At 45.6% G+C, this 23984-nt stretch overlaps 1 protein-coding gene across 6 annotated transcripts in view; it reads right to left on the minus strand.

The window, feature by feature from the left end:
* TACC2 (transforming acidic coiled-coil containing protein 2) overlaps positions 1-23340 on the minus strand; it is a 206861-nt gene extending 183521 nt beyond the window's left edge. For 3 of the 6 annotated variants that reach the window (XM_018041283.1, XM_013975233.2, XM_013975234.2), the window contains exon 1: positions 1903-2015. Coding sequence is in view for 1 of the 6 variants with exons in the window: in XM_013975232.2 (XP_013830686.2) it covers positions 1903-2015; positions 15172-15231; positions 20171-20203 (206 nt within the window). In the remaining 5 variants the exon portion in view is untranslated. Of the gene's footprint in view, positions 1-1902; positions 2016-15171; positions 15232-20170; positions 20250-23101 lie in introns of those variants that run through there. The other 3 variants (XM_018041285.1, XM_013975235.2, XM_013975232.2) reach the window with 2 other exon arrangements.

Consider the following 23984-nt stretch of genomic DNA (forward strand, 5'->3'; position numbering starts at 1 on the left):
GAGTTTGTTAGTGCAGACCCCTGCGCGATAGACATGGGCACATTCATGGAGGGGAATCATGTTTTTAATTGCCAACAGAAAGTTGCTTTTTTTGAGCTTGCTCTTAGAAGGCACCTCTTATGTTCAATTTGCATGCCAATTAGAGACAATTCGTCTTCAAGGCAAAGTTAATTGACTAAAGCTGAGTAACAAGAAATGAAAGACCTTTGAGCTGCTGTTCCTCCCCAGTCCCGCTGGGACACAGGCCTCCCCAGGTAATTCCCAAACCTCTCAAGGAATCCCAGAACCACATGAAGATGGAGACAAGAGCTGGACGTTGGGTATCAGCCATGAGTGACTTCCCTTGTGCAGGATTCCAGATCATTCGATTTGCGATCACGGGGAGCCAATCTAGACTGTCACCCAGTCAATTTCGAGCCAAATAGTAGACCTTTGGTCCTGATTTTTTTTTTAAAGTTCATGAAGGCGGAACAGCCATGGAACTCTGGGAGGCAAAGGAGGCTCCCATTTTGCAAAGAATTAAGATCAAAGGTGCCATTCAAGTTCAAGCCTCTCTCAGCAAAAAAAGAAACCTCTGCCCCATATGATCATCATTTCCCTAAAGAAATCCAATGTTTATGCAAGACGTTCAAAGCGCCTTCTCCTCAAACCGCATAATCAGTTGTTCTTCAGTTGCTAAGTCGTGTCCCACTCTTGCGACCCAGTGGACTGTGTAACCAAAGCCACCCAGAAAATAACACCAGCAGGCATGGAAATTCCTGCCACCAGGGGCCGCTCTTACTCACCCAGGACCTTCCATAGTTCAAAGCCAAAGCAAAACATGTTGCTAAACTCTTCAAGTGAAAAGTGATTGCACACGGGGATGATCCAGACAGATGATATGGGGTGGGAGGTGGGAGGGGGGTTCAGGATTGGGAACTCATGTACACCTGTGGCTGACTCATGTCAATGTATGGCAAAATCAATACAGTATTGTAAAGCAAAATAAAGTAAAAATAAAAATTAAAAAAAAAGTGACTGCAAAGCTTTTGAAACCCAGAATCAATGACCAGGACTTGGTGGTGGGTGTGACAGGATGGTGATGGACGGGGGACAGTGTGTATCACTCAGTTTTGCATTTTTGGTCCTTGTTCATTTGTTCCTTTAAGGTCTGTAACTACAGCCTCCCAGAAGCTGGGCTTCAATTTGTTAAGCAAGGTTTTTCTAACCAGACCATATGTTGAACTCACAATTATTCATTGCTTCCAGTGTCCTGACCTGTGTCTCTTCTGGGGACAGAATGTTCAAGTATGCTCACCCTCTACTTCTGAATGATTCCAAACCTGTGGGTGCTGAACAATAGCCCCAACAGGGAAATCGGGGCCTGACTGTGGGTCAGGATGAGCAACCACTGACGACTGGGCCACACCTGCACTGGCCGAGTTCCACTGTGGCACGGTAGCCTTGCTGATTTCTGAAATGCATCCACCAGCCTCCCTGGGACTGGATGATTGCTCTTTGACTCCTCTGTCTCACCGTCCGGAAGCCCGCCCTGACTTCTGTCTTGGAATACAGACTCCAGCTTTGCCACAGATTAGCCACACCCTCCTAAGGCCCTTGGCAGCCTTGATCTTTTTTATTGTAAGTTCTGAGAATGAGGAATAAAGACCTGGAATGCTATGGTATGGAAGTCTATCATTACTAACTGCATCTCTGGGCAGGAAAATACTAATTTTGCAATCAGGCAGGTCTAGGCAAATCACAAAGACGTCTAGGAACCACTGCTTGGAACATCTTACCACCGACGACTACATCATGGATTTTAGGATAAAATTTCCAAAGCAAATGGAGCAAAACAAACGCTGAGCAGGCCAAGAGCTGGCTACGCCTTGGGCTGGGTCACGCCTCTGGACCTGGTCCTACCTGGGCCGGTCTCCTGGGTCCGTGCCTTCGGATGCCTCCTCGGGCTTCCTTTCTATTCTCTGACTGTTCCCAGGCGGTTGCACAGATCCTGGACTTCGCGCCAAAGAAGTCTTCTGGGCCACAAGAAAGAGAAATTGGAAAGGAAATCAAGCAGGAATCTTTGAAAACACAGACTTTATCAATAGGTCACTGATCACAACATTGAAGAGCAGGGGTGTTTTTATTTGTTTGTGGTTTTGCTTTACTGTCCGTCTGAGCATTGACCTAGGTGCTGAGCGAGGCTTTGGAAGCACATGGTGAGCAAAGCCCTGCTCTCACCTAATGGAGGAGAAACACAGCAAACCAGCGATTTGCGCTGAGTAGGCTGACTGTTTCAGTGGGAAAAAAAAAAAAAAAAACATACTGGGGACACCCATCACACTTTGGGGGCCATCTGCTTCTGAAGAAAGTGGGATATCGAATCTAAGATCTTAGTGCATCTTGTCTGTGACCTCACCTCAATGAAAATACACTTCCTGCCCCTGCCCCATGGTTTGCACACCAGAATTCAGCTGGAAACAGGAAAAAAATACTGAAGGGAGAAAATGAGGAGGAACCCTGGGGCCACTCACTGAGGTCTCAACCATTCTGAGAGTTGGTCATCATTTCTTAAATGGCACAATAAGCTTGTCTGCTGTTCACATGATTTTTTCAAACCAAACTGCAAACATTTAAAGCACAGTCAAAATGTCAAATCATAGGACAGAAAGAGATGAGATGTTTTAAAAACTGAATTTAAATGATGTTCATTCAAGTCTGACACAAACATCAGAAATGGGGGAAAGGACTTCTAGGAATCCCCAGCAGTATTCCTCAAAGCAGTCGTTGTCTTTTTTTTAAAACAGCTTTTTATGTATTTATTTTGTTTTTTGGTTGCACTGAGAGGCCTGTGGGATCTTACTTCCCCGCAGAATTGAATCCATGTCTCTTGCAGTGGGAATTGAACCCATGTCTCCTGCAATGGAAGCACAGAGTTTTAACCACTGGACCACCAGGGAAGTCCCCAGTGGCTGTCTTTTGTCTTCGCAGCGGGGGCCCTGAAACAACACACACACTTTCTTTTGGGGCCAGATCTGCCTCTTCTAAAGAACTGCTCTTCTGTCCGTCTGTCCCTAAGGTTCTCATGGAAACGTCAGTCCTAGCGCCCCTCACCCCTGCCCATCCAGATATGCACAAGACTTGGGTTAAGGCAGGTCCTTCCCCAAGACTCCCCAGAGAACCAGAGGGAGGGTAAACTGGTCGCTGGCTCTATTAGAATATGAACTCAAGAGCTCCTGGCAGTCTGTCTCTGCCATGGTGGAGGAAGGCAGGCTGCAGCAGAGAGTACCAACTCAGCCGGTAGAGAAAAGCCAGACAGAATGTTTCCCCATCTGGTCTCTTTCACTGAGTGGTTGGCTGCTTGTAGTCACCCCATTGTGTCCAGAGGTAAAGTATAAAAGATGCTTCAGCTCTCGAGAGCTCAAACTTTCCAGTGCTAAATAGGAATACTACAGTTCGAAAAATCTTCATTCACTCTTGCTGAGACAGAATGAAGGGAAAGAACACAACAATAATAACAGCACCTGTTTATTGAGCATTTCCTAAGTGCCAGGCACTGGGCCAGCAGCTTTGCTTTCCACCTTCACCGCAACCTTAAGAGGAAGATGCTATGTGTGCCGCTGGGGATTTTTTTTTCTTTTTGGTTATTTAAAAAATTTAATGATAAATCTCATATATGGTAAATCTGACATACTTATACTATCACTAGATAGCTAGTGGGAAGGTGCTGCATAGCACCGGAAGCTCAGCTCTGGGATGACCCCAAGGAGTGAGGCGGGGGTGGGAAGGAGGCTTAAGAGGGGTCGCAGAGAGTCAGACACGACTGGGCAACTGAACAACAAATATATCCGTATAGCTGACTCATGCTGCTGTACAACAGAAACCAGCACGGCACTGTAAAGCGACCAGACGCCAACGAAAAATAAAAAAGTAACAGTAAGTCTACTTATGGGCTTATTTTTGGTTTATCATCCCATTACTCAAATTTCTGCATGAAGCCACTCCAACCAAAAATCTGAAGTATTTTGAGCTGTATTATCAGCACCTGTGTCGCTGTCTTAGAACAGGGTTTCAAAGAAGTTATGTATCTGGCCAAGATCACACAGCAGGGGAGTCTGGTGGACCTGATTCTCTCTGATCCCAAAGCCAGGGAGAGGCATCTCAGTGGAGGTGGGGAGCTGGGGTCGATTCCTCACCTAAGAGGGGAACTGTGGACCCCAGGCTGGCTTGACCTCCATGCTGGCTGACCCATTCCCTGCTCTGTCCTGTGGACCTCAGTCTTCTGATCTGTGAGTCCTGGACAGAAATCATTCTCTAGAGCAGTATCAATACAATACAAACTTCCCGTCACAGTACATTCCAACTCCAAAGTGGCCCTGACTCTTCTGAAGAAGGCTCTTTATACCATCTTACTACCTTTGGGTGCCTGCTTTACAATTTTTACTATGATGACTCCAGAATCATAATGCAGAGTGAGTGACATTTTCACATCAGGGTCCTGAATTTTTAAAACATTAACCCAATTCCGGCTTGTCTAACTGTCATACAGGTCTCAGCTCCAAATACCTTCTGCAGCCAGGCTTCCCTTTCAATCACCACATTATCTGCAAATAATTGAACAGATAAATCTCCTGCTCTTTATTCCACAATCAAGGGTAATTTAAAGCAATTCTGGAAAGACACTGATGTGTCTAACAGCTCAGACAGATGCAAACAACAGATGGAATCAGGAAGCAGAGCTCTGCTACCACGTGCTGAATTTCCTCCGGCAAAGGAAACATGACAAGGCCTCATATTTGTCTTCAGAGAAGAAAATAGGGTAGACCTTTATCACTTTTCAGCCCCGCCTGTCCTCCTAACAGAAAGCGAATCTGTAAGAAGAACAGCAGTTCTCTCCAGCGAAAACAGACCTGGTTGGAATCAAAATAAAGGCAGTTGTACTACCTGCGGGGACAGCACACTGCACTGGGCAAAGTTATTTCACATCCTCGGATTCTTACAAAACTCCCTGTGTGCTAAGCAGGCAGGTAAAATACTGTTTTCCACTTCTCAGAAACAGAAGGTTAAGGAACTTTTGCCAGGTCTCCTGCCTTGAAGTCCAATACTCTTTCCACAATAATAACACCCCATGCCTACACTGCATATTTTTTGGTGTAATAATCACAGCAGACATTATCATGAACATTTTCTATGTCCCACATACAGGGCTCCACTGATTTTTCAAGCTTGCTTTACATCACTTCTCTTTTACAAAAGACCTGTACATGTTTTCCCGAAACGCACGCACCACAACTTCTGAGTCCACGTGGTGCAACCACTGAAGTGCACACGCCACGCGCCTTCCCTGGAAGCCACACTCAGCATCCCAGCATCACATCGCCGTGTCTCTGAACTGTGTCTGTGAGCACCTGGGCTTTATCCAGTTTATTTTGTGCATCTATTAGCAAGAGATGTCCTAAGGTAATCACTTCTTTGCTTTAAGCCACATCAGCTTCCAAAAGCTTTCCTAGAAATGCTCTACATTCAGAAGGCAGACAACCAGGGTAGCCTGTACTATTTTTTTAAAGTGCGTAACATATTTGAACTCATCTAGTTCTTACAACAACCCTATTTACCACTAAGATCACTTAGCACAGAGAGGTTAAGCCATTTGCCCCAAATCACACGGTCTGGTAGCGGTGAAGCCAGGACTTGGACTCAGATGGCTTGGCGCCCTTGACTCCCTGCCTTATGCTGCCTCACCGGGCAGTGGAAATAGTTGCCTATGACTCCTATCATCTTCCTGCCATGCTCCAAGGAACTAAACCAACTGAACATCTATGAACACTGTGGTACAGAGGCCTGGAGTCAATGCCCAGAATGGTCCCCTGGCACAGAGAGGCATTCCAGAAATACTTGTTGAATGTATGAAAAATAGATCATTCCTGTTTAGTTTGCTAGCCACCTCTGCAAATCGAGGGGCACATACTCGGGAGCTCTCACCTCTGCCTCATTTCCCACAGTGCCTTTGAGCTCTTCCTCCCCCATCCCCCCTCCCCTCCCCCACCGCTCCCCATCCAGTCTCCCCATCCTAGCAACAGTACTAAGCCCTGTTGCTTACAGGATTCCTAGGGGTCTGCTGTGTCAACAGGTGTCACTACAAAACACGATACCTTTCTAAAGTTACCCCTTACACTTCCAAACAGCAGGCTGGCAAAAAAAAAAAAAAACTGGCAATGTTCCACATGACAAACAGACTTGTCAGGTTGCTTCTTCAAATCTTTCCTTTGCTGCAATTGCTTGAGTAAACAAACAGACTTTCTTTGGCTCAGGAATACACCAGAGCTCTGGGTTTATTTTAAAGCAGTCTTCAAACAGTCATAATTTTCCAGTCCTAAAAAATATACTTTATCCAAAGCTAAAGTGCTTCCCTACTAAAAAAGAAAAATTCCCCTGATCTTACCTCTCAAATACGCTCCATCTCTCTGGACCACGGCTTATTGGTCATGCCAATAAAGAGGTTTAATTAACACGGTTAGATCATGACCAGGGTGTCTTGCCAAGTCGCCCACTCTTGGAATGAGCTTCTGGGGAGCAGTGTGACTGCAGGTGAATGCTGGGAAGTAGACCAAAGGTCATCCCCATGGCATTAGGAATCGGATTTCAGAAACAACTGCCAGGCTGCCAAATATGGAGGGGGAACACATGTTCTGCGCTAGGGCCGGTGGGCCGCCCATCCTCCCTGTCAAGCGAGGGCAGAGGCTTAGACCGGTTCTGCTAGATCATCCCAACCATTTCTTCACTTCCCTCTCTCTCTGTCAGGCCAAGAACGGGGAGGCCCCCAGGCAGAATTTTAGGCTTCCCCAAATGGAATGCTTTCTCATGAAACACGGTGCGACATGGTAGGATAAATGAACGAGCTTTGGAGTCAGAGAGAGCTGGGTTTGAATCCTCACTCTACCCTGAGAAGGTAGAGAAAATAAGAGAATCAAGTTTGCGTGGGGGTTTGGGTGATTCCGTCTCATGTTCAGGAAGGGCTGAGTCTAGACTTCAGGTTGATACAGAAGATTTTAAAAGATAAGACGTGGACCTCCCTGGTGGTCCAGTGGTTAAGAAGCCACCTGTCAATGCGGGGATACGGGTTTGATCCCTGGTCCTGGAAGATTCCACAGGCTGCAGGGCAACTAAGCCCACGGATCACAGCTACTGAAGCCCACACAGCCTGGAGCCTGGGCTTCGCAAGAGAAGCCCCCGCAGAGAGAAGGCCCCGAATCACAAGTACAAATAGAGAGGACCTTCTGCTTGCCGCAGCTAGAGGAAAATCTGTGTGCAACAGCGAAGACCCAGTGCAGCCAAAAATAAAGACATTTTAAAAAGACAGATGTATTATAAATATATATATATTTTAAAAGATATGGTGTAAGATACTAACTTTAGGGGAAGTTGAGGGAAAGAGTAAGGGAATTCTCTCTATTCTCTTTGCAATTTTTCTGTAAATCTGAAAATATTTCCAAATAAAACATTTAATTAGAATAAGAGTCATGGTTCCTACCCTCATGGAACTTACAGTTTAGTGAATGAACGAGAGATAACATTCAATGAATAATATCTGTCTTCCCTTCCTCAAAACTGTTGCCATCAAAAGTGGTAAGAATTATTCCCCAAAGGACCCAGGAACCTCAAAGATGCCGGAGTTCACAAGTTCAACATCTGGAGTCTGAGGGGAGAGGAAAACCTTTGAGACTTCAAAAAACTGCTCAATATTAACATCTTGTCTGTGCTTAATATTTTAGTATCAATGTGATTTAAAGAGAGATACATAAGGTCAGAAAACCCAAATTATTTCACCCCAATCCCCGACCTGCCTGCCGCAAGTGAGTGACGAGAGAACTTTGTCAATACGGAAAAAAAAAAAACAAAAACCTGTCCAAATGGAGCAGGGTCCCTTTATTCAGAATTGGGGTTGTCAGATGGACTGTAATGTCCTGTGATTTTTTTTACATGATTGCACTTGAAATACAGATATAAATCTTATTTTTTGCTCCTCTAGAATTTCTTCAATACATCTATTCATTTTCATGCTAAAGTAGCATGATGCTTGATTCAAGAATAAGGGTGCAACTGTTGGTGGGAATATAAATTGATACAGCCACTGTGGAGAACAGTATGGAGATTCCTTTACAAACTAGGAATAAAACTACCACATGACCCAGCATTCAAAAAACTAAGATCATGGCATTCGGCCCCATCACTTCATGGCAAATAGATGGGGAAACAGTGGTGACTTTATTTTCTTGGGCTCCAAAAATCACTGCAGATGGTGACTTGCAGCCATGAAATTAAAAGACGCTTGTTCCTTGGAAAGAAAGCTATGACCAACCTAGATGACATAATAAAAAGCACAATGCTTTGTGGACTAAGATCTGTATAATCAAAGCTACGGTTTTTCCAGTAGTCATGTACGGATGTGAGAGTTGGACCATATAGAAGTATGAGCGCCAAAGAATTGATGCTTTTGAACTGTGGTGTTGGAGAAGACTCTTGGACTGCAAGGAGATCCAACCAGTCAATCCTAAAGGAAATCAACCCTGAATATTTATTGGAAGGATTGATGCTGAAGCTGAAACTCCAATACTTTGGCCACCTGATTTGAAGAACTGACTCATTGGAAAAGACCCTGATTTGGGGACAGACTGAAAGCAGGAGGAGAAGGGGATGACAGAGGATGAGATGGTTGGATGGCATCACCAACTTGATGGACATGAGTTTGAGCAAGCTCCGTGAGTTGGTGATGGACAGGGAGGCCTGGCGTGCTGCAGTCCATGGGGTCACAAAGAGTCTGACACAACTGAGCGACAGAACTGAACTGATGACCCAGCAATCCTACTACTGGACATACACCCTGAGGAAACCATAACTGAAAACGACACATGCAGCCCATGTTCGTTGCAGCACTGTTTATACTAGATAGGACGTGGGAGCAGCCCAGATGGCCATCGACAGATGAATGAATACAGAAGCTGTGGTACATATATACAATGGAATATTATTCAGCCATTAAAAGTAACGCATTTGAGTCAGTTCTAAAGAGGTGGATGAACCTAGAGCCTATTATACAGAGTGAAGTAAGTTAAAAAGAGAAAAACAACTATGTTATGTTAACTCATATTTAAGGAATCTGGAAAGGTGGAACTGCTGAACCTACATGCAGGGCAGCAACGGACATGCAGACACAGTGAGCAGATGCGGACACAGCGGAGGAAGCAGAGGATGGGGTGAACTGAGAGAAGAGCGTTGAAACACAGACGTCACCATATGCCAAATAGAGAGCCAGTAAATTTGCTGTCAGACAAGGCGATGGCACCCCACTCCAGTACTCTTGCCTGGAAAATCCCATGGATGGAGGAGCCTGGTAGGCTGCAGTCCATGGGGTCGCTAAGAGTCGGACACGACTGAGTGACTTCACTTTCACTTTTCACTTTCATGCTTTGGAGAAGGAAATAGCAACCCACTCCAGTGTTCTTGCCTGGAGAATCCCAGAGATGGGGGAGCCTGGTGAGCTGCTGCCTATGGGGTCGCACAGAGTCGGACAAGACTGAAGCGACCTAGCAGCAGCAGCAGCAGGGAATTTGCTGTATGCCACAGGGAGCTCAAATCTGGTGCTCTGTGATAACGTAGAGGGGTGGGAGGGAGGTTCAAGAAGGAGGGGACATATGTATACCTATGGCTGATTCATGTTGGTATATGGCAGAAACCAATGCAATATTGAAAAGCAATTATCCTCCAATTACCTTCTCCAGGGGATCTTCCCAACCCAGGGATCGAACCCAGGTCTCCCACACAGCAGGTGCATTCTTTACCAGCTGAGCCACAAGGGAAACCCCCAATTAAAAATAAATAAATTTAAAAAATAACAAGGGTTCAAGAAAGCAACTATACTCCAATAAAAATAAAAGAAAAAAGAACAAGGGTGCAGGAAGCCAGGTGCAGTGGTTCAAAGCCAAACTATAGTGTATATTTAGCCATAAGTCTTCTCTGCCTCTAGTATCATATCTGGAAAAGAGGGATCATATTTACAGGGTTGTTTCGAAAGTTAAATAAAATAATATGTATGAAGCACAAGGTACAAGGCTAGATCATAGTAGACACTCATATATGTTAGTTATAATTATAAAGAAGAAACTGATCCAGAGCTCATTAACTAGGAGCCCCAGTGCCTTTCTCGGCTTGGAGTTAAAACAGTTAATCCTATTCTTCAGAAGCGGCATCCGGCCAAACCTGGAGCCATGCAATTCACAAACTTTAATAATTACTCCAGCAAAAATTAGCACCAACCCCCTGGGCTGGGCCATCAGACGTCATACTAAACAAACTCTCTCCACTGTTACCAGCATTGCGTTCATGCTGTTTAATTGTCTTTGTTCAATTTATTTCTCTTTAAGCACACTTAAATCATCCCAGGTGCCCACTTACTTCAGTAGACTATTAGAAGATGCTGTTCTGCCAATGCCATCATATTGCTGAGTACCCTGGGTTCCTCTGGAAATAGAGAGACTCCCTCCAAGCTGAACTTGGGATCCCAGACATTTGTAGATTTAAACAACGTATGCACATACTTGTGTGCCCGTGTGTGTGCTCATTCACTAAGCCATGCCTGATTCTTTGCAACGCCAAGGACAGTAGCCCACCAGGCTCCTCTGTCTATGGGATTTCCCAGGCAAGAATACTGGAGTGGGTTGCTATTTCCTCTCCAGGGGATATTCCCGAACCAGAGATCGAACCCTCCTCTCCTGCCCTGGCAAGCAGATCCTTTACCATCTGAGCCACCAGGGAAGACCCTGCAGATACTTAGCGGCCATTTACCTAGAAGCAAAATAATAATCACACAGTGCCTGAGCCACAGCTGACCTCAGCCTGTGGAAGCATGCCCTGGGGTGCCTCGCATAGCACAGATTCTCTTGTCCTGGTCCTCTGCTCCATGGATGTCAGAGAATCTGAAGCCACCGCGCTGAGGTCGCTTTCAGGAATGAACCTCAGACCCAGCTGCCTCATGGGCCCTGAGCCAGAACCAGAAGACCTGCCCCAGTGAGGTCTGGGCTGGGGAGGCCTGTGCAGTGACTTGCCCTCAAGCCTCCTTACGCCGCTTGTTTCCTGCTCATCCTCCAGCTCCCCAGAGTCTTCCAGGATGCCCAGGGCCAGCTCAGCTTCCTTGCTCCCACCCTCTTGCTTCACAGCACTGACCACAGTTTCTATAGTGGAAAATCCTTTTTTTCAAACTACAGAAACATCCAGATGATGGAGCTGCTTTAAAAGGGCATTTTTAATGATCATATTTTTTTAAGTCAAGCCATAATATTAATAAAAATAATAATAATAGGATTGACTGTCTTTCTTTTCCTCCCCATGCTGTCAGAGCCATAAACAGGTCTCATGACAGCCCCAAGGCCAAGAGAGAGTTCAGAGGTGGTAAAGCAGGGTGGGATGAGTGTTGCTCTTCTGCTCTGGAATCCACGTGCTCAGAGCTCAGGTGTCTCTGCAGGGCTCCCCAGAACCAAACACTCAGGAAAGAACACTGAATCACTGTTATGCCCACTTTCAGGTGTTGGGGCTGTGTGCTGACGAGGCCCTTATCTCACCATAAATCCTTCTGTGAGAGTCCTGATGCATGAAACCCCAGGAAGGGCTGTTGGATGGAACCTACCCTCATCACCATAACCACCTCCACCTCTGTTCCAAAGAGGACACGCCGGTTAGGACCCTGAGACTAAGGCTCACCAGGCTCAGGCCGCTCAGCTGCCCTTGGCTCAGTGTTAGTCACTCTAGTGACCTCCCACTGCACTGTACCTTCCTGCCCCCATGCCAGTCCCCCTTCACAGCCTTGGTTGGACATACGGCTTTCTTCTCATTCCCAGCCGGCACGTCTGATGCTCACAGGAAGATGAGTCACCAGCAAGGAAAGGCCTATGAGTCACAGCTGTGCATTTTAGTAGCTGTGGTTGCTCTGGGCTTCCTGAGAGCAGTCGGCCTGCCAGGAGGCCTCAGTGAATCAGTCAGCGGAGGGAAGGAGTGGGAGTAACAAGTAGGACTCAGCATGCAGGAACAGGCACCCAGGAGGGGCTGAGTCTCCTCCAAGGTCAAAAGGCCTCAGTCACTAAGGAACCTTCAATAAATGGATGGAGTTGGTCCAGTCTGCGTGTGTGAATTTCCCCACCAATGACTTCTCTTCCCTTGGGAATACAGACAAGAAACTAAGGCCACACAACTAAATTTCAGAGTTTGAAGAGTGTTTGTGCTGACGAAGGAAGAAATAACTATGCTCTTTGGCAGATTCTAGATATAGGACAATAGTAATGTTACTAAACTTGACTTCTTAAGGTAAAATGGTGAATAATTAATTTGACACATCAGTTGCTTCCAAAAAATGCCAGTAGAAAAAATCACTAAGCTAATTTTCTGGCCTACTGCCAAGAGACTATGAAGAGAGGTCCTACCATGGCTCGTACCCGGCTTCCCTCAGTGACTACGTGAAGGTCTAGTCTCCCCAGGTACATGTTATCCCCCCAGCTTCCATGCTCAGTACACTGCCTGCCTCCTCTGTCCGCGTCTCCACACCCCCCACATGCACTTCTTTCTCTGCACCCTTATCAGCCATCCCAGCTGTATCTGCTTTTGTCCTCTCTCCCCTAGTCCAGAGTGGTGGAAATGTCTCTCCTCTAAGCCCACTTCTGCTCCAGCCCCATTCCCTCTCAAACACTCAAGGTCAGCCTTCTTTCCATTGACCTCTCTCATTTATTCTCCACTGATCCCTGTCTCTCTTCCACAAGCCCACTGAAACAAGGGCATCCAGTATCTTCAGTCTTTAATTAAAGCTTCCAGGCAACTTTCTCCACTAGCTACTGCCCCAATATTATGCTCCTTTTCTTAGGAAAACCACTTGGATGACCTACACATCTCTTTCTACTTCCTTATCCCCAGTTTCCGCATCAGATCTCCCCCCTGCAACCTGCATCCCTGTCCTCACTGGACCTGTGCCTGTCAAGGACCTGCAGGGCAACATGAGGCTTTCCTCATATGGCCCGCACATCGTCAACTCAATGGACAGGTGTCTGCTCCTTGTTTGTCAGCAGCGTCTGACGCCACGATACCCTGTCTGTTCCTCAACACTCATGATCGCTTAGGTCCCTCATTTTCCTTTGTGTTGAACCAGCTTCAGTTCCTTCAAAAATCCCCCCCACCCTGGTTCTCCCATTTCCCCCGGGCTTATGTCTAAATGTTGGAGCATCTCCAATTAATCAAGTCCCTCACTCTCTCCCAATGGCCTTCCCCGGTGACTCAACGGCTACAGAATCCATCTGCAATGCAAGAGACCCAGGAGACTCGGGCTTCACCCCAGGTCAGGAAGATTCCCTGGAGGAGGAAATGGAAACCCACGCCATTATTCTTGCCTGGAGAATCCCATGGACAGAGGTCCAGTCGGATGGATTTAAATACCTGTGCTGATGACTGAAATACACATCTCAGGCCCCATCTCTTATGTATCCAAATGCCCATCAGATCTCTTCACTGTAGCTCCCAATATGCATTCAGATTTTATGCCAGACCAGAACCTTTGATTTTCTCCCTTCTCCCTAAAACTTCCTCTCCTCCCATCCTCCCCATCTAAGGAAATGACATTCCCCTCTACCCAAAGGCTCAGGCCCAACACCTACGGCTCCTTCTCAGTTCTGCTCTTTCCCCCACCCCCTAGGTTCGATCCCTCATTAAGCATTTCTCTCTGCCTTCAAAATACATCCCCATCCAGGAACCCTCTTCCCTGATACTTCATTCCAGGCCATCATCATCTATCTTTTTGACCTCTAGATAACCTCTTAATCAATGCCCCTTCTCTACTCCTGCCTTCTGCCCCCTAAAGACCATGCCCAACATAGCAACCACAACTTTTTTAAAAAAATCTCCAGTCAGGAACTTACCTGGTGGTCCAAGGTGGGGGGCCTGAGTTCAATCCCTGGTCAGGGAACTAGATCCCACATGCTGCAAGTAAGAGTTCACAGGCCACAACTAAGACCCCTCAGTGCAGCCAAATAAATAAATAAATTTTAAAAAATTAAAATATATATATATAATCAGTTCAAGTCATTCCTCCTCTGAAAACTCTCACGGGCAGTTTCTCAGAGTAATCTGGGAAGCTAGGATTCTGGGCTGGTCCTAAGTTTGGCTCAAATAAAACTCTTTTCTTATTATTGACTATTTTCATCAACAGCACCAAGCAGAGCTTCTGGAAGCCACGCTTGGTAGGTGGGAGCTACTCTTTACTTAAGGCAAGGAACTCAGCACGTGGGTGGCTAACATGCCTCCCCCTGGGTGTGGGGATGTCACAGCAGGCTACATTTTATCGCCTCACACTTGACCACACTCATAAGCACACACCTACCTTGATGCTGTCTCCAGGATAAATCTCCGTGAAAGGGAGGCAAAGTCCCCAATTTGCCCTCCTTCCCAGTGGTTGGCAAACACTTTAGGAAGAGCTCACACGAGGGGACTCAGCCAGCTGCCCAACGCACACCCACACTGAGGGCGCTTGGGAAAGCAATATTCCTTAGGACAAACCAGCTTTGCCCACTGGTGGCAAAGGGCGGCCAGCACCCCATACTCAGCCTCCCTCCAGGATAAAGGAAATCAAAGCAGGAATGTTTGGAAGGGTCAGTATTGGCAGTTTCATTACCTTGAGAACATAAGCCATACTCAGCATCTCACAGCATAGCAACCAAGCCAGATCTTGGGTGTTGTTTAACTGCTAAGCCGTGTCCGACTCTTTGCTACCCCATGGACGGTAGCCCGTGAGGCTCCTCTGTCCATGCTATTTCCCAGGCAAGAATACTGGAGTGGGTTGCCATTTCCTCCTCCAGGGGATCTTCCTGACCAAGGGATCAAACCCACATCTCCTGCATTGGCTGGCAGGTTCTTTACCACTGAGCCACCAGGGAAGCCCAGATGTTTGGCAGACACACCAAAATGTTAGTTTTAAAAATCCAAACATATATTGCAGGTATCTACTGTTGTATCACTTATTTGAGGTGGGCAGGAGGAGGCAATGGGAGAAGGAAGAGGAGAAAAACTAAAAATGCAAACAAACACAGCACGCAAAAGTCTGCAACCAGTTAGAGGTTAGGAAGGGGTCTGACAGCAAACCATACAGAGCACGTCTCTCAGTACCTGCAGAGGCTCAGGGTTTGGAGGCCACAGGATGACGTTATTCAAGCCAGAGTCCTCTTGCTGAAAGCAAAGTGTCTTGCTGTTAGGATGGGCCACAGTGAATGGTAATCCCCCAAGAACCAGAGAGAGATCCTAACTTGCTGGAGGCCCACTGCTACCCAGGGGAAGTTAGACAAAAGAAGGACCTGCAGCCTGAGGGTGTTTGAAGGAGGCAAGGACAAGGCAAGGACTAGGCAGGACTAGGAAGACCCATCTCTCATCCATTGCACTGGTGATGCTGCTGCTTCTCAATGCCTGGTCCTTAATCTGTGAAGAGAGGTTCATCTGGACCTGGATCTTTCCCTCCAGGAGTTCACTTGTAAGCAGGATACAGGCACCTCCAAGTGCATCTTCACAGAGAAAAAGCTTCTGAGAGAGAGGACTGGGAGCAAGAGTGGGATGGGAGAGGGTGTGGAGGCAGAGGAACTAGTTTGGAGGTGTTTTCAGGGACCCAGTTATGAGGATGTAGAGCTGTGATGATGGGAATGGAGAGGAAGAAGGGTGTTAGAAGGCAGAACTTCTAACACGTACTATATGGACGTATGATATTCATGATATGTATGTATACACACATGTATGTATGATATACATATACATGACATACACATATATACATGTATACTACACATGTATGTGTATGATATACATGTATATACATGTGTGTACACATGTATATCCACGTGTATTCTAACACAAGGATATATGTTATATTTTTTGTCTTTTGAGAAAGTGCTCTAAGCTACACTGATGGGACTGTCATTGCCCTGGAGCCACCTTTCCCCATCAGGCATGGGGACATGACTCAGGCTGTTCCACCTTCCAGGACACAGCAACTGACCCCAGCTAGAGAGGGCACGTGACAGATCAGGGCCCATCAGATTCCTTAGAGAGAGCTGATCAGAGGCTGGACCATTAGCTGGAAGAAGCGTGGAGCGGCCTATAGGGCTGGAGGCACCTCCCTGAGGACTAGGGTGTCAGAGAGGAAAGCAAAGCAAAATCCAGAGAGGAGAGATCACCCGCGACATCTTTTGAAGCCCCGTGACTACTGCAGCGAGACCCTCTCTGGGGACTTCTCGGTTCTTTAGGACAGATGAGCCCCTTCTCCGCATGTGGCCGTTGGAGGTGGGCTTCTGTCTCTCACAACCCAAAACAGTCCTGATTAAACAGAAATTTGGAAAACTAAACAACCAGTTCACTAATCAATCAATCAATCATAGGGTGATGTATTAAAAGCAGAGAATGGGAACGGGTGGAGTTAACGGTGACTCCCACGTTTCTGTCTTGAAGGTAGGATAGGTCATGGTACCCAAGAGAGAGAATGCGGAGGGGAGGATCAGGAAAGGAAGCCGAGGAGTCATCCACACAGAGGCATCCAGGAGATGGTGGAAAGACGGGACTGGAGCTTCTGCCCCATGGGGGACCCTGAGCTCTGAAGCCAAATGTACTTGTGCTTAATTTCCATTTGTTTCTCCCAGGAAGGCAAGCCTTGTTCTGATCCTGAAGTCCTAAAGGCAACCCATGATGCTCCATTGGGTCACGTGTGGCTGAGGTTGGAAATGTAAAAAACTGTGGTGCCAGAAAAACATCTCCCATCTGCTCCAGGAAGGTGGGCTGTGGGGAGGGAGCCTGGGGTTGGGAGCTGGCAAGAGATGAGGAGTGTGGGTGAAGAGTCTTCAAACCTCTGAGCATTTTTACCCCTAATCAATAACAATCTAAGACACTAAAATAATCACTGCTTGCAGGAATACAGTGAGATGGGCCTTCAAACCCTGTTGAGAGACATATAAATTGTCATCACCTTTCTAGAAGGCACTTTGTATAGAGATACAGCTACAGGTATAGCTATTAATATATAGCAAGAACCTTTCAAAAATACCCTTCATTTGCTCCACCAGTTCCATTTCTATGTATCTATTATAAATAAACCAGCCTTCAGTTCTGCACAGAGAGATTTAGTACAGGTAATGGAGAGAAAATATAAGCTACTTTAACTCTGTCTATATTCAAGTAGAAATTCTTCTCAGCTTAGGGAAGATACCAAAAGCGCTAACTATAAAAGGAAAAACTCATCTATTGTACTTCTTAGAAGCTTCTCTGTAAGAGAACTTGGTAAGAGAATGAAAAGAAAAGCTACCAATAGGAGAAAATATCTGCAAACCACAATTTGAAAAAGGATCAGTATCTAGACATTATAAAAATTCTCAAAACTCCACAGCAAGAAAAATCCAGGGAGGAAATGGGCAAAAGACACAGATATTTCACCAAAGTGAATAAACCGATGGTAATAAGCACGTAAAAGATGTTCAACATCATCCGTCATCAGGGACATGCAAATTAAAAGCATAATGAGATATCACAACAGACACATCAGAACGTCAACACCAAACAGGGACAGTACCAGTTGACGGCCAGAATGCAGAGAAACTGGCTCACACAGACACTGCTGGTGGGAAGGTAAAGTGATTCAGGGATTCTAGCAGATGGTTTGGTTGTTCCTTATAAAACTAAGCATGCAATTACCACATGACCAAGCAGCTGTACTCTTGGGCTTTATGTCCGAGAAATGAAAACTTACGTTCACCAAAAAAATAACCTGTCTACAAATGTCCATAACAGCTTTCTTTGTAGTAGCTCCAAACTGGAAACAGCCCAGATGTCCTTCACTAAATGACGGTTCAACCAACAGTAGCAAGGAATGCTACCCAGCAATAAAAATGAATGGACTACTGACGTATACAGCAATCTGGATGAATCTCCAGGAAATCATGCTGAGTGAAAAAAGCCAGTTCCAGAAGGTCACCTACTGTGTGGTTCCTCTTATGTAACATGGTATAACATTCTCTAGCTCATCTCTAAGAGATAGAGAACAAATTAGAAATTGCCAGAGGTTAGGAAAAGGGCCCCAGGGGAGGTGGGTGTGGCTCTAAGGGCAACAAAAGAAATTCTGCCTCTGGAAATATTCTGTATCCAGATGGTGGCAATGTTGTATCTAGATGGTGGCAATGTCAGTATCTGGCTTGTGAGTCTGTACTCTAGTTTTGTAAAATATTGCCCTTGGGGTAAACTAGGTAAAGGGGTATCTGGGATCTCTCTGTATTATTTCTTTAAAAAAAAAAAATTTTTTTTTTAAGATTGTTTAATGTGGAACTCTTCTTTTAAAGTCGTTATTGAATTTGTCACAATATTGTTTCTGCTTTCTGTTTTGGTTTTTTTGGTCCCCAGGCATGTGGGATCTTGGCTCCCCAACCAACGATCAAACCTGTAGCCCCTGCACTGGACGGCAGAGTCTTAACCACGGGACCACCAGGGAAGTACCTCTTTGTATTATATCTTCCAACATCATGTCAATCCACCACTCTCTCAACAACAAAAAGTTTAATTTTAAAAACTGCAAGATTTTTAGAAAAAAAAGCAACACAGGTTTCTGCCTTCTCTTGAAGGCACAGCAAGGTCTTGTAACACTGGGCCCACAGTCCCACTTGGCAACCTCTGCTGGAGTTGATGGCAGTGCTCTCTTTTAGACAATGGAACAGAAGCCCCTGTTTGCTACAGTCCCCACCTCTCCCCATTGCCCCCCTCCAGCCATTTAACACCATCACTGTTTCTTCTCTGCCCCTAAAGACTCAAGTTGGCCACCTTTTCATCTCTTTTTTTAGGGACTTCCCGGGTGATCCAGTGCCTGAGACTTTGTGCTCCCAGCTCAGGGGTCCGGGTTCGATTTCTGTTCCAGGAACTAGATCCCACTAGGAGTTAACATGCCCAACTAAGAGTTGGCATGTCACAACTAAAGATCCTGTGCGACACAACTGGGACCCGGCACAGCCAAGTAAGTAAGTAAATATTATCTTTTTACCTTTTTTTTTTTAGCTGCACTGTGCACTGCTTAAAGGATCTCAGTTCCCAGACCAAGGACTGAACCCAGGCTACAGCAGTGAAAGCCCAGAATCCTAACCACTAGGTCAACAGGAAACTCTCTACCTTTTCTTTTGATTATTCCTGTTTTCCTGCTTGAGAAAAGATAGGGAAGAAAAAAAGCTAAGGGAAAAGGAATTGCCCAAGGGTGGCTTTTAGGTCCAATTTTCTCATCCAAAAAACTCTGTACTATTAATCCAAGATTTCCATTGTGTCCGATCAATGGGAAAGTGTTTCCCTAATTTTGTTCACCAGGGCATTGAATTACAACTCTCAAACTTAAGATAAAATCTGTATTTATTTTAATATCCCAATATTACACACAATTAAGCAAAGTCTATTCCTCAGTTTTGAAAAACTTACCTAACATGGAAATGATGGTTCACGTTTAATCTGCTCAACATTGATACATTTTAAAACTTTTTCCAGACCTTAAATTCTTTTTTTTTTTTTTTTTTTTCGGCAGGGGGCTGGGGAGGCTGTGGTAGGGGAGTGTGGAAATGATTTTATTTTAACCTATGATATATCCATGTAGGTTAGTGGATGGGGGAGGGGCAAAATCCTGGGGGGGGGGGGCGGAAATGTGCCAAACTCGCCTATGTCAATTTTAAAAGCATAGAATAAGAAGTAATACTAGTTTTTATATAACTTATAAAATCAAGGCTAGACTTTGACTACAAAGGGCTTCCCTGGTAGCTCAGATGGTAAAGAATCTGCCTGAAGTACGGGAGACCCAGGTTTGACACTTGGGTTGGGAAGATCCCCTGGAGAAGGAAATGGCAACCCACTGCAGTATGCTCGCCTGGAGAATCCCATGGACAGAGGAGCCTGGGGGGACTACAGTCCATGGGGTTGCAAAGACTCAGACGTGACTGAGCTGACTGAGTGACTAACATACACTTAATACGAAACTTCTGAAAATGGAATGAGAAACAGCTACACGGATACAGAGAGGAGAGGAGACGGACAGAGAGGAGATGCTGGAAACGTCTAGTCAGTGTCACTCAAGAGCCCCGCGCAGGTCAAGGGGAAACCCCATGACACCCACCTGGTTGCCTGAGGAGCTGTTCTCGTTGCCCATGACGACTCAGGGTGCTCAGCGTCCCTCCGGATTTGATTAGTGCCGACTGGAAGAAACGAAAGGGTATGTACATCTGTAAAACTGAAGGAGGTCTGGGGCTTTTTCTGCCTACTCATCTCCCGGAACTTAAAAACCAGATGATGGCGAGTGTTTATCTCTAGAGTCACATCATGGAAAACTGCATTTGAAGGGCTTTCCTTTGCAAAGTGCCACCCAGCCGTCTTTCCCAGTACAGGCTGGTGTTTAACTCCTATCCGCGGTTGGCAGACACTTCTGAAAGACAAGTTTGTTACTGAGTCTCTGACTTAACGCCAAGATACACATATACGGATATATACAAACGGAGTGACAAAAGGGGCTGGTGTGCCAAGGAGAGCATGAGGCACGCCGCTGTCAGAGTGTTTTCTGTTTCCAATTGTGTTCGGTTTGGAAATCCAGAGCGAGGCTGGGGTCTCACCGTCGGGGACAGCAAAGCTGGGTGCCTAACATTAGCAGGCGTGAAATCCACTGCGCCTCGGGAACATGTGGTTTTGATATTTTTTTACTCTAAACACTTGTTTCAGCAAATCAGTTTCACTTCTGCACATATTTCTCTGAAGGCAGCATGGTTTTCTTGCTGAGGAAAATGGGTTGTTGTAGCCAGACAGTGAATAAATAATCATGAAAGGCGGCTTGCTGCCCGGACACCCAGAGTCACTGCATCGGGCTCCCTTGATGACACTGCTTATTAATCATCGTCGTAATGAAGGTGCTTCCCACACAGCCCACGGAGAAACCCAGGATGTCTGCTGACATCACCCAGCAGAGTTCCAGCTCCGAGACCCCATAACAGAAGCAGGAGTGGGACTATTTGTTCTCTTTCCAAGGTGGAGAAACCAAGTTATAGAACGCTTTTAAAATTACAGACTTTTCAATACACGTGCCCCTATGTTCACAGCAGCACTGTTCACAATAGCCAAGCCATGGAGGCAACCTCAGTGTCCCTTGACAGATGAATGGATAAAGGAGATGTGGTACTTTATACACAATGGAATACTACTCAGTCATAAAAAAAGAATAAAATAATGCCATTTGCAGCAATATGGCTACTAGGTAAGCTTTTATATATAGAACAGATAAACAACAAGGTCCTACTATATAGCACAGAGACCTATATTCAATATCCTATGATAAACTATAATGGAAAATAATACTCTAAAAGAGAATGTGTATATGTATGTATTGGCTTCCCTGGCGCCTCAGTGGTAAAAAAATATCTGCCTGCCAATGCAGGTGATGTGGGTTCGATCCCTGGGTTGGGAAGATCCCCTGGAGAAGAAAATGGCAACCCATTCCCAGTATTCTTACCTTGGAAATCCCATGGGCAGAAGAGCCTAGCAGGCTACAGTCCATGGGGTGCTAAAGAGTTAGACACAATTTAGCGACTAAACAACAACATATATGTGTGTGTGTGTATCTGAATCACTTGGCTATGCAGCAGTAACTAACACAACATTGTATTTTTTTAATAAAATAAATGTCTTTTTTAAAAAATTTGTTTTTACTTTTGACTGCACCGTGTGACACACAGGAACCTACTTCCCCAACCAGTGATCAAACATTGGGAGCACCGAGTCTCAAATCACCGGACCACCCGGGGAAGCCCCACCATATCATTGTATTAAATCGACTGTACTTAAATAAATAAATAAACTACAGACTATTTGAGCTGGAGCCTTAGAGATCACCAATTTAATCCAGTGGCAAAACAGGCTGCAGAGAAGGCCAGGCATTTGCCGAAGACCCAGTTGGAGAAGCCAAAGCTGGAAACAGACCCCAGCCTCCTTCCTTCTGATTCAAGATTTCTCCCATGGCAGGATGGCTCATGGACGTACTCAAAATAAAACGTGTCCGTCGATTTGCTCAGGCATTCAACCAACACTGAGTGAGTAGCTACCACATACTATGTGCCATTAACAGTCCCAGGAAAATAAAATATAAATTTTTGAACAAGTCCAGTTAGAAAGCTCTCAAGAGAATGGATACATGTATATGCATGGCTGAGTCCCTTTACGGTCCACCTGAAACTATCACAACATTGTTAACTGGCTATACTCCAACATAAAAAGTTTTCAATAAATTAAATAAATAAAATGCCCCAAACAGAGAAAATTATGAGTGGCATCTCTGTAATGATCCACCCTCTCCCTCCTAACACTTTAATCAAAAAGTTGCAATTGCTCAATCCTTTTTCACCTTTTGCTGTTTATAAGATGGACCAAAAAAAGGAAGCATATGAAGCACTTATAGAATGTAAAATGTTCATTTATTTAAAATCAATCACTTCAGTTTATCTTTTCCATTCATTTCAAAATGATGCCTCGCTAGGAAACAATGATGAATGTTAAAATCACTGCACCCTTCTCCATTAAAATAACTTCCTTGCACCTGCCAGGCCGAACCACACACAGCTGGAATTACACATGGTTCGATGTGACATTAATTTTTCAAACTCATTCACCAAATAAAATTCAATCAATTTTCTTAAGAATCGGAACATCTAAATTAGGTTTTCAGTTTTTAAAATTTTTATTGGAGTACAATTGCTTTACAATGTTATGTGAGTTTCTACCCTACAGCAAAGTGAATCAGCTGGACATATTCATTTATCTCCTCTTTTTTAGATTTCTTTCCCATGTGTAGAGTTCCCTGTGCTATACAGTAGGTTCTCATCACTTATCTATTGAACGAGATTTTTTAAACTAGCTTTTAAAACGGCCTCTGGCTCAGTGTAAATTTCAAAACCTCCTGGAGGGAAGCCTGACTGTGTCTGGAAGTCTCTCCCAGTGACCTCTAGAACTGCCCCGCTTTGGCTTCCCCAAGACCAGGGGGGAAAGTACCACTCTGCCATCTACTTACGGTCGGGGATAGTCTGTTGACTTTGGAGGCCGAGGCCCACGGAAAGTCTGCGTGTCAGCAACTGGACTTTCTCTTCCTCCATTCAGAAGCAGGCGAAGTCTAAGCAGAGGCGCTGACCCACCTAAAGCCGTCGGGCAAGCAGCCCAGTCTCCACCCACGACGCTGACACAAACCAGCTGCACCCCATACCTGGGCAGAGCCTGCGAGCCGCGCAGTGAATACACAGACATCAGCATTTCCCAGCCCATTGAGGCTGGCCTTTCACGCGGAGGATTTTCCCCGTTTGTACATAAGCTGGGCTCCTTTCAGCAAAGGCTTATCTATACCAACACTGGCCCCTGTGATCTGATTGGCCGCACCTAGTGGAGCAGGACTGCCCTGCCCCGGGATCAGGGGCACCATGAGTCACTCTCGCGCCCTTACGGTTTAGAGAGAGGGCCAAACCTTTCCTTCTAGAAAATGCTCCAAGGGCTTCCCATTTGCACCTGGGAAAATTCCACCGTAAATAACGTGGAAAGACAAAGAAAACTTGTGGAAACAGGATGACGCCAGCAATCTGGCACCTGTTTATGGTATGATGCGTGCAGAATGTACTTACCCAGGCGTGGCTTGAGTTTCAACAAGTGAAGTTGTAAAAAGCCCAGACTGCGGGTAGGCAGACCTGTCTGCCCAAGAAGGAGGCTCTGCAGCCTGAGGGTGGGGCTGGTGATGGGCGGGCCCCGAAGACCCTTGTGTCCGGCAGCTTCCTTCCTCCCCGGATTCCAGTGATTAACAATCAGCCACTTATTTGCATGAATGCAGCCAATTTTAAAATATAATATGCTATATTTTTTGTAGTGGCAGACTTGCATTCATTCTGCAGAAAACCCTTACTTCTGTCCCC

The sequence above is a fragment of the Capra hircus genome, chromosome 26 (assembly GCF_001704415.2).
Source record: "Capra hircus breed San Clemente chromosome 26, ASM170441v1, whole genome shotgun sequence".
In the NCBI taxonomy this organism is placed as follows: Eukaryota; Metazoa; Chordata; class Mammalia; order Artiodactyla; family Bovidae; genus Capra; species Capra hircus.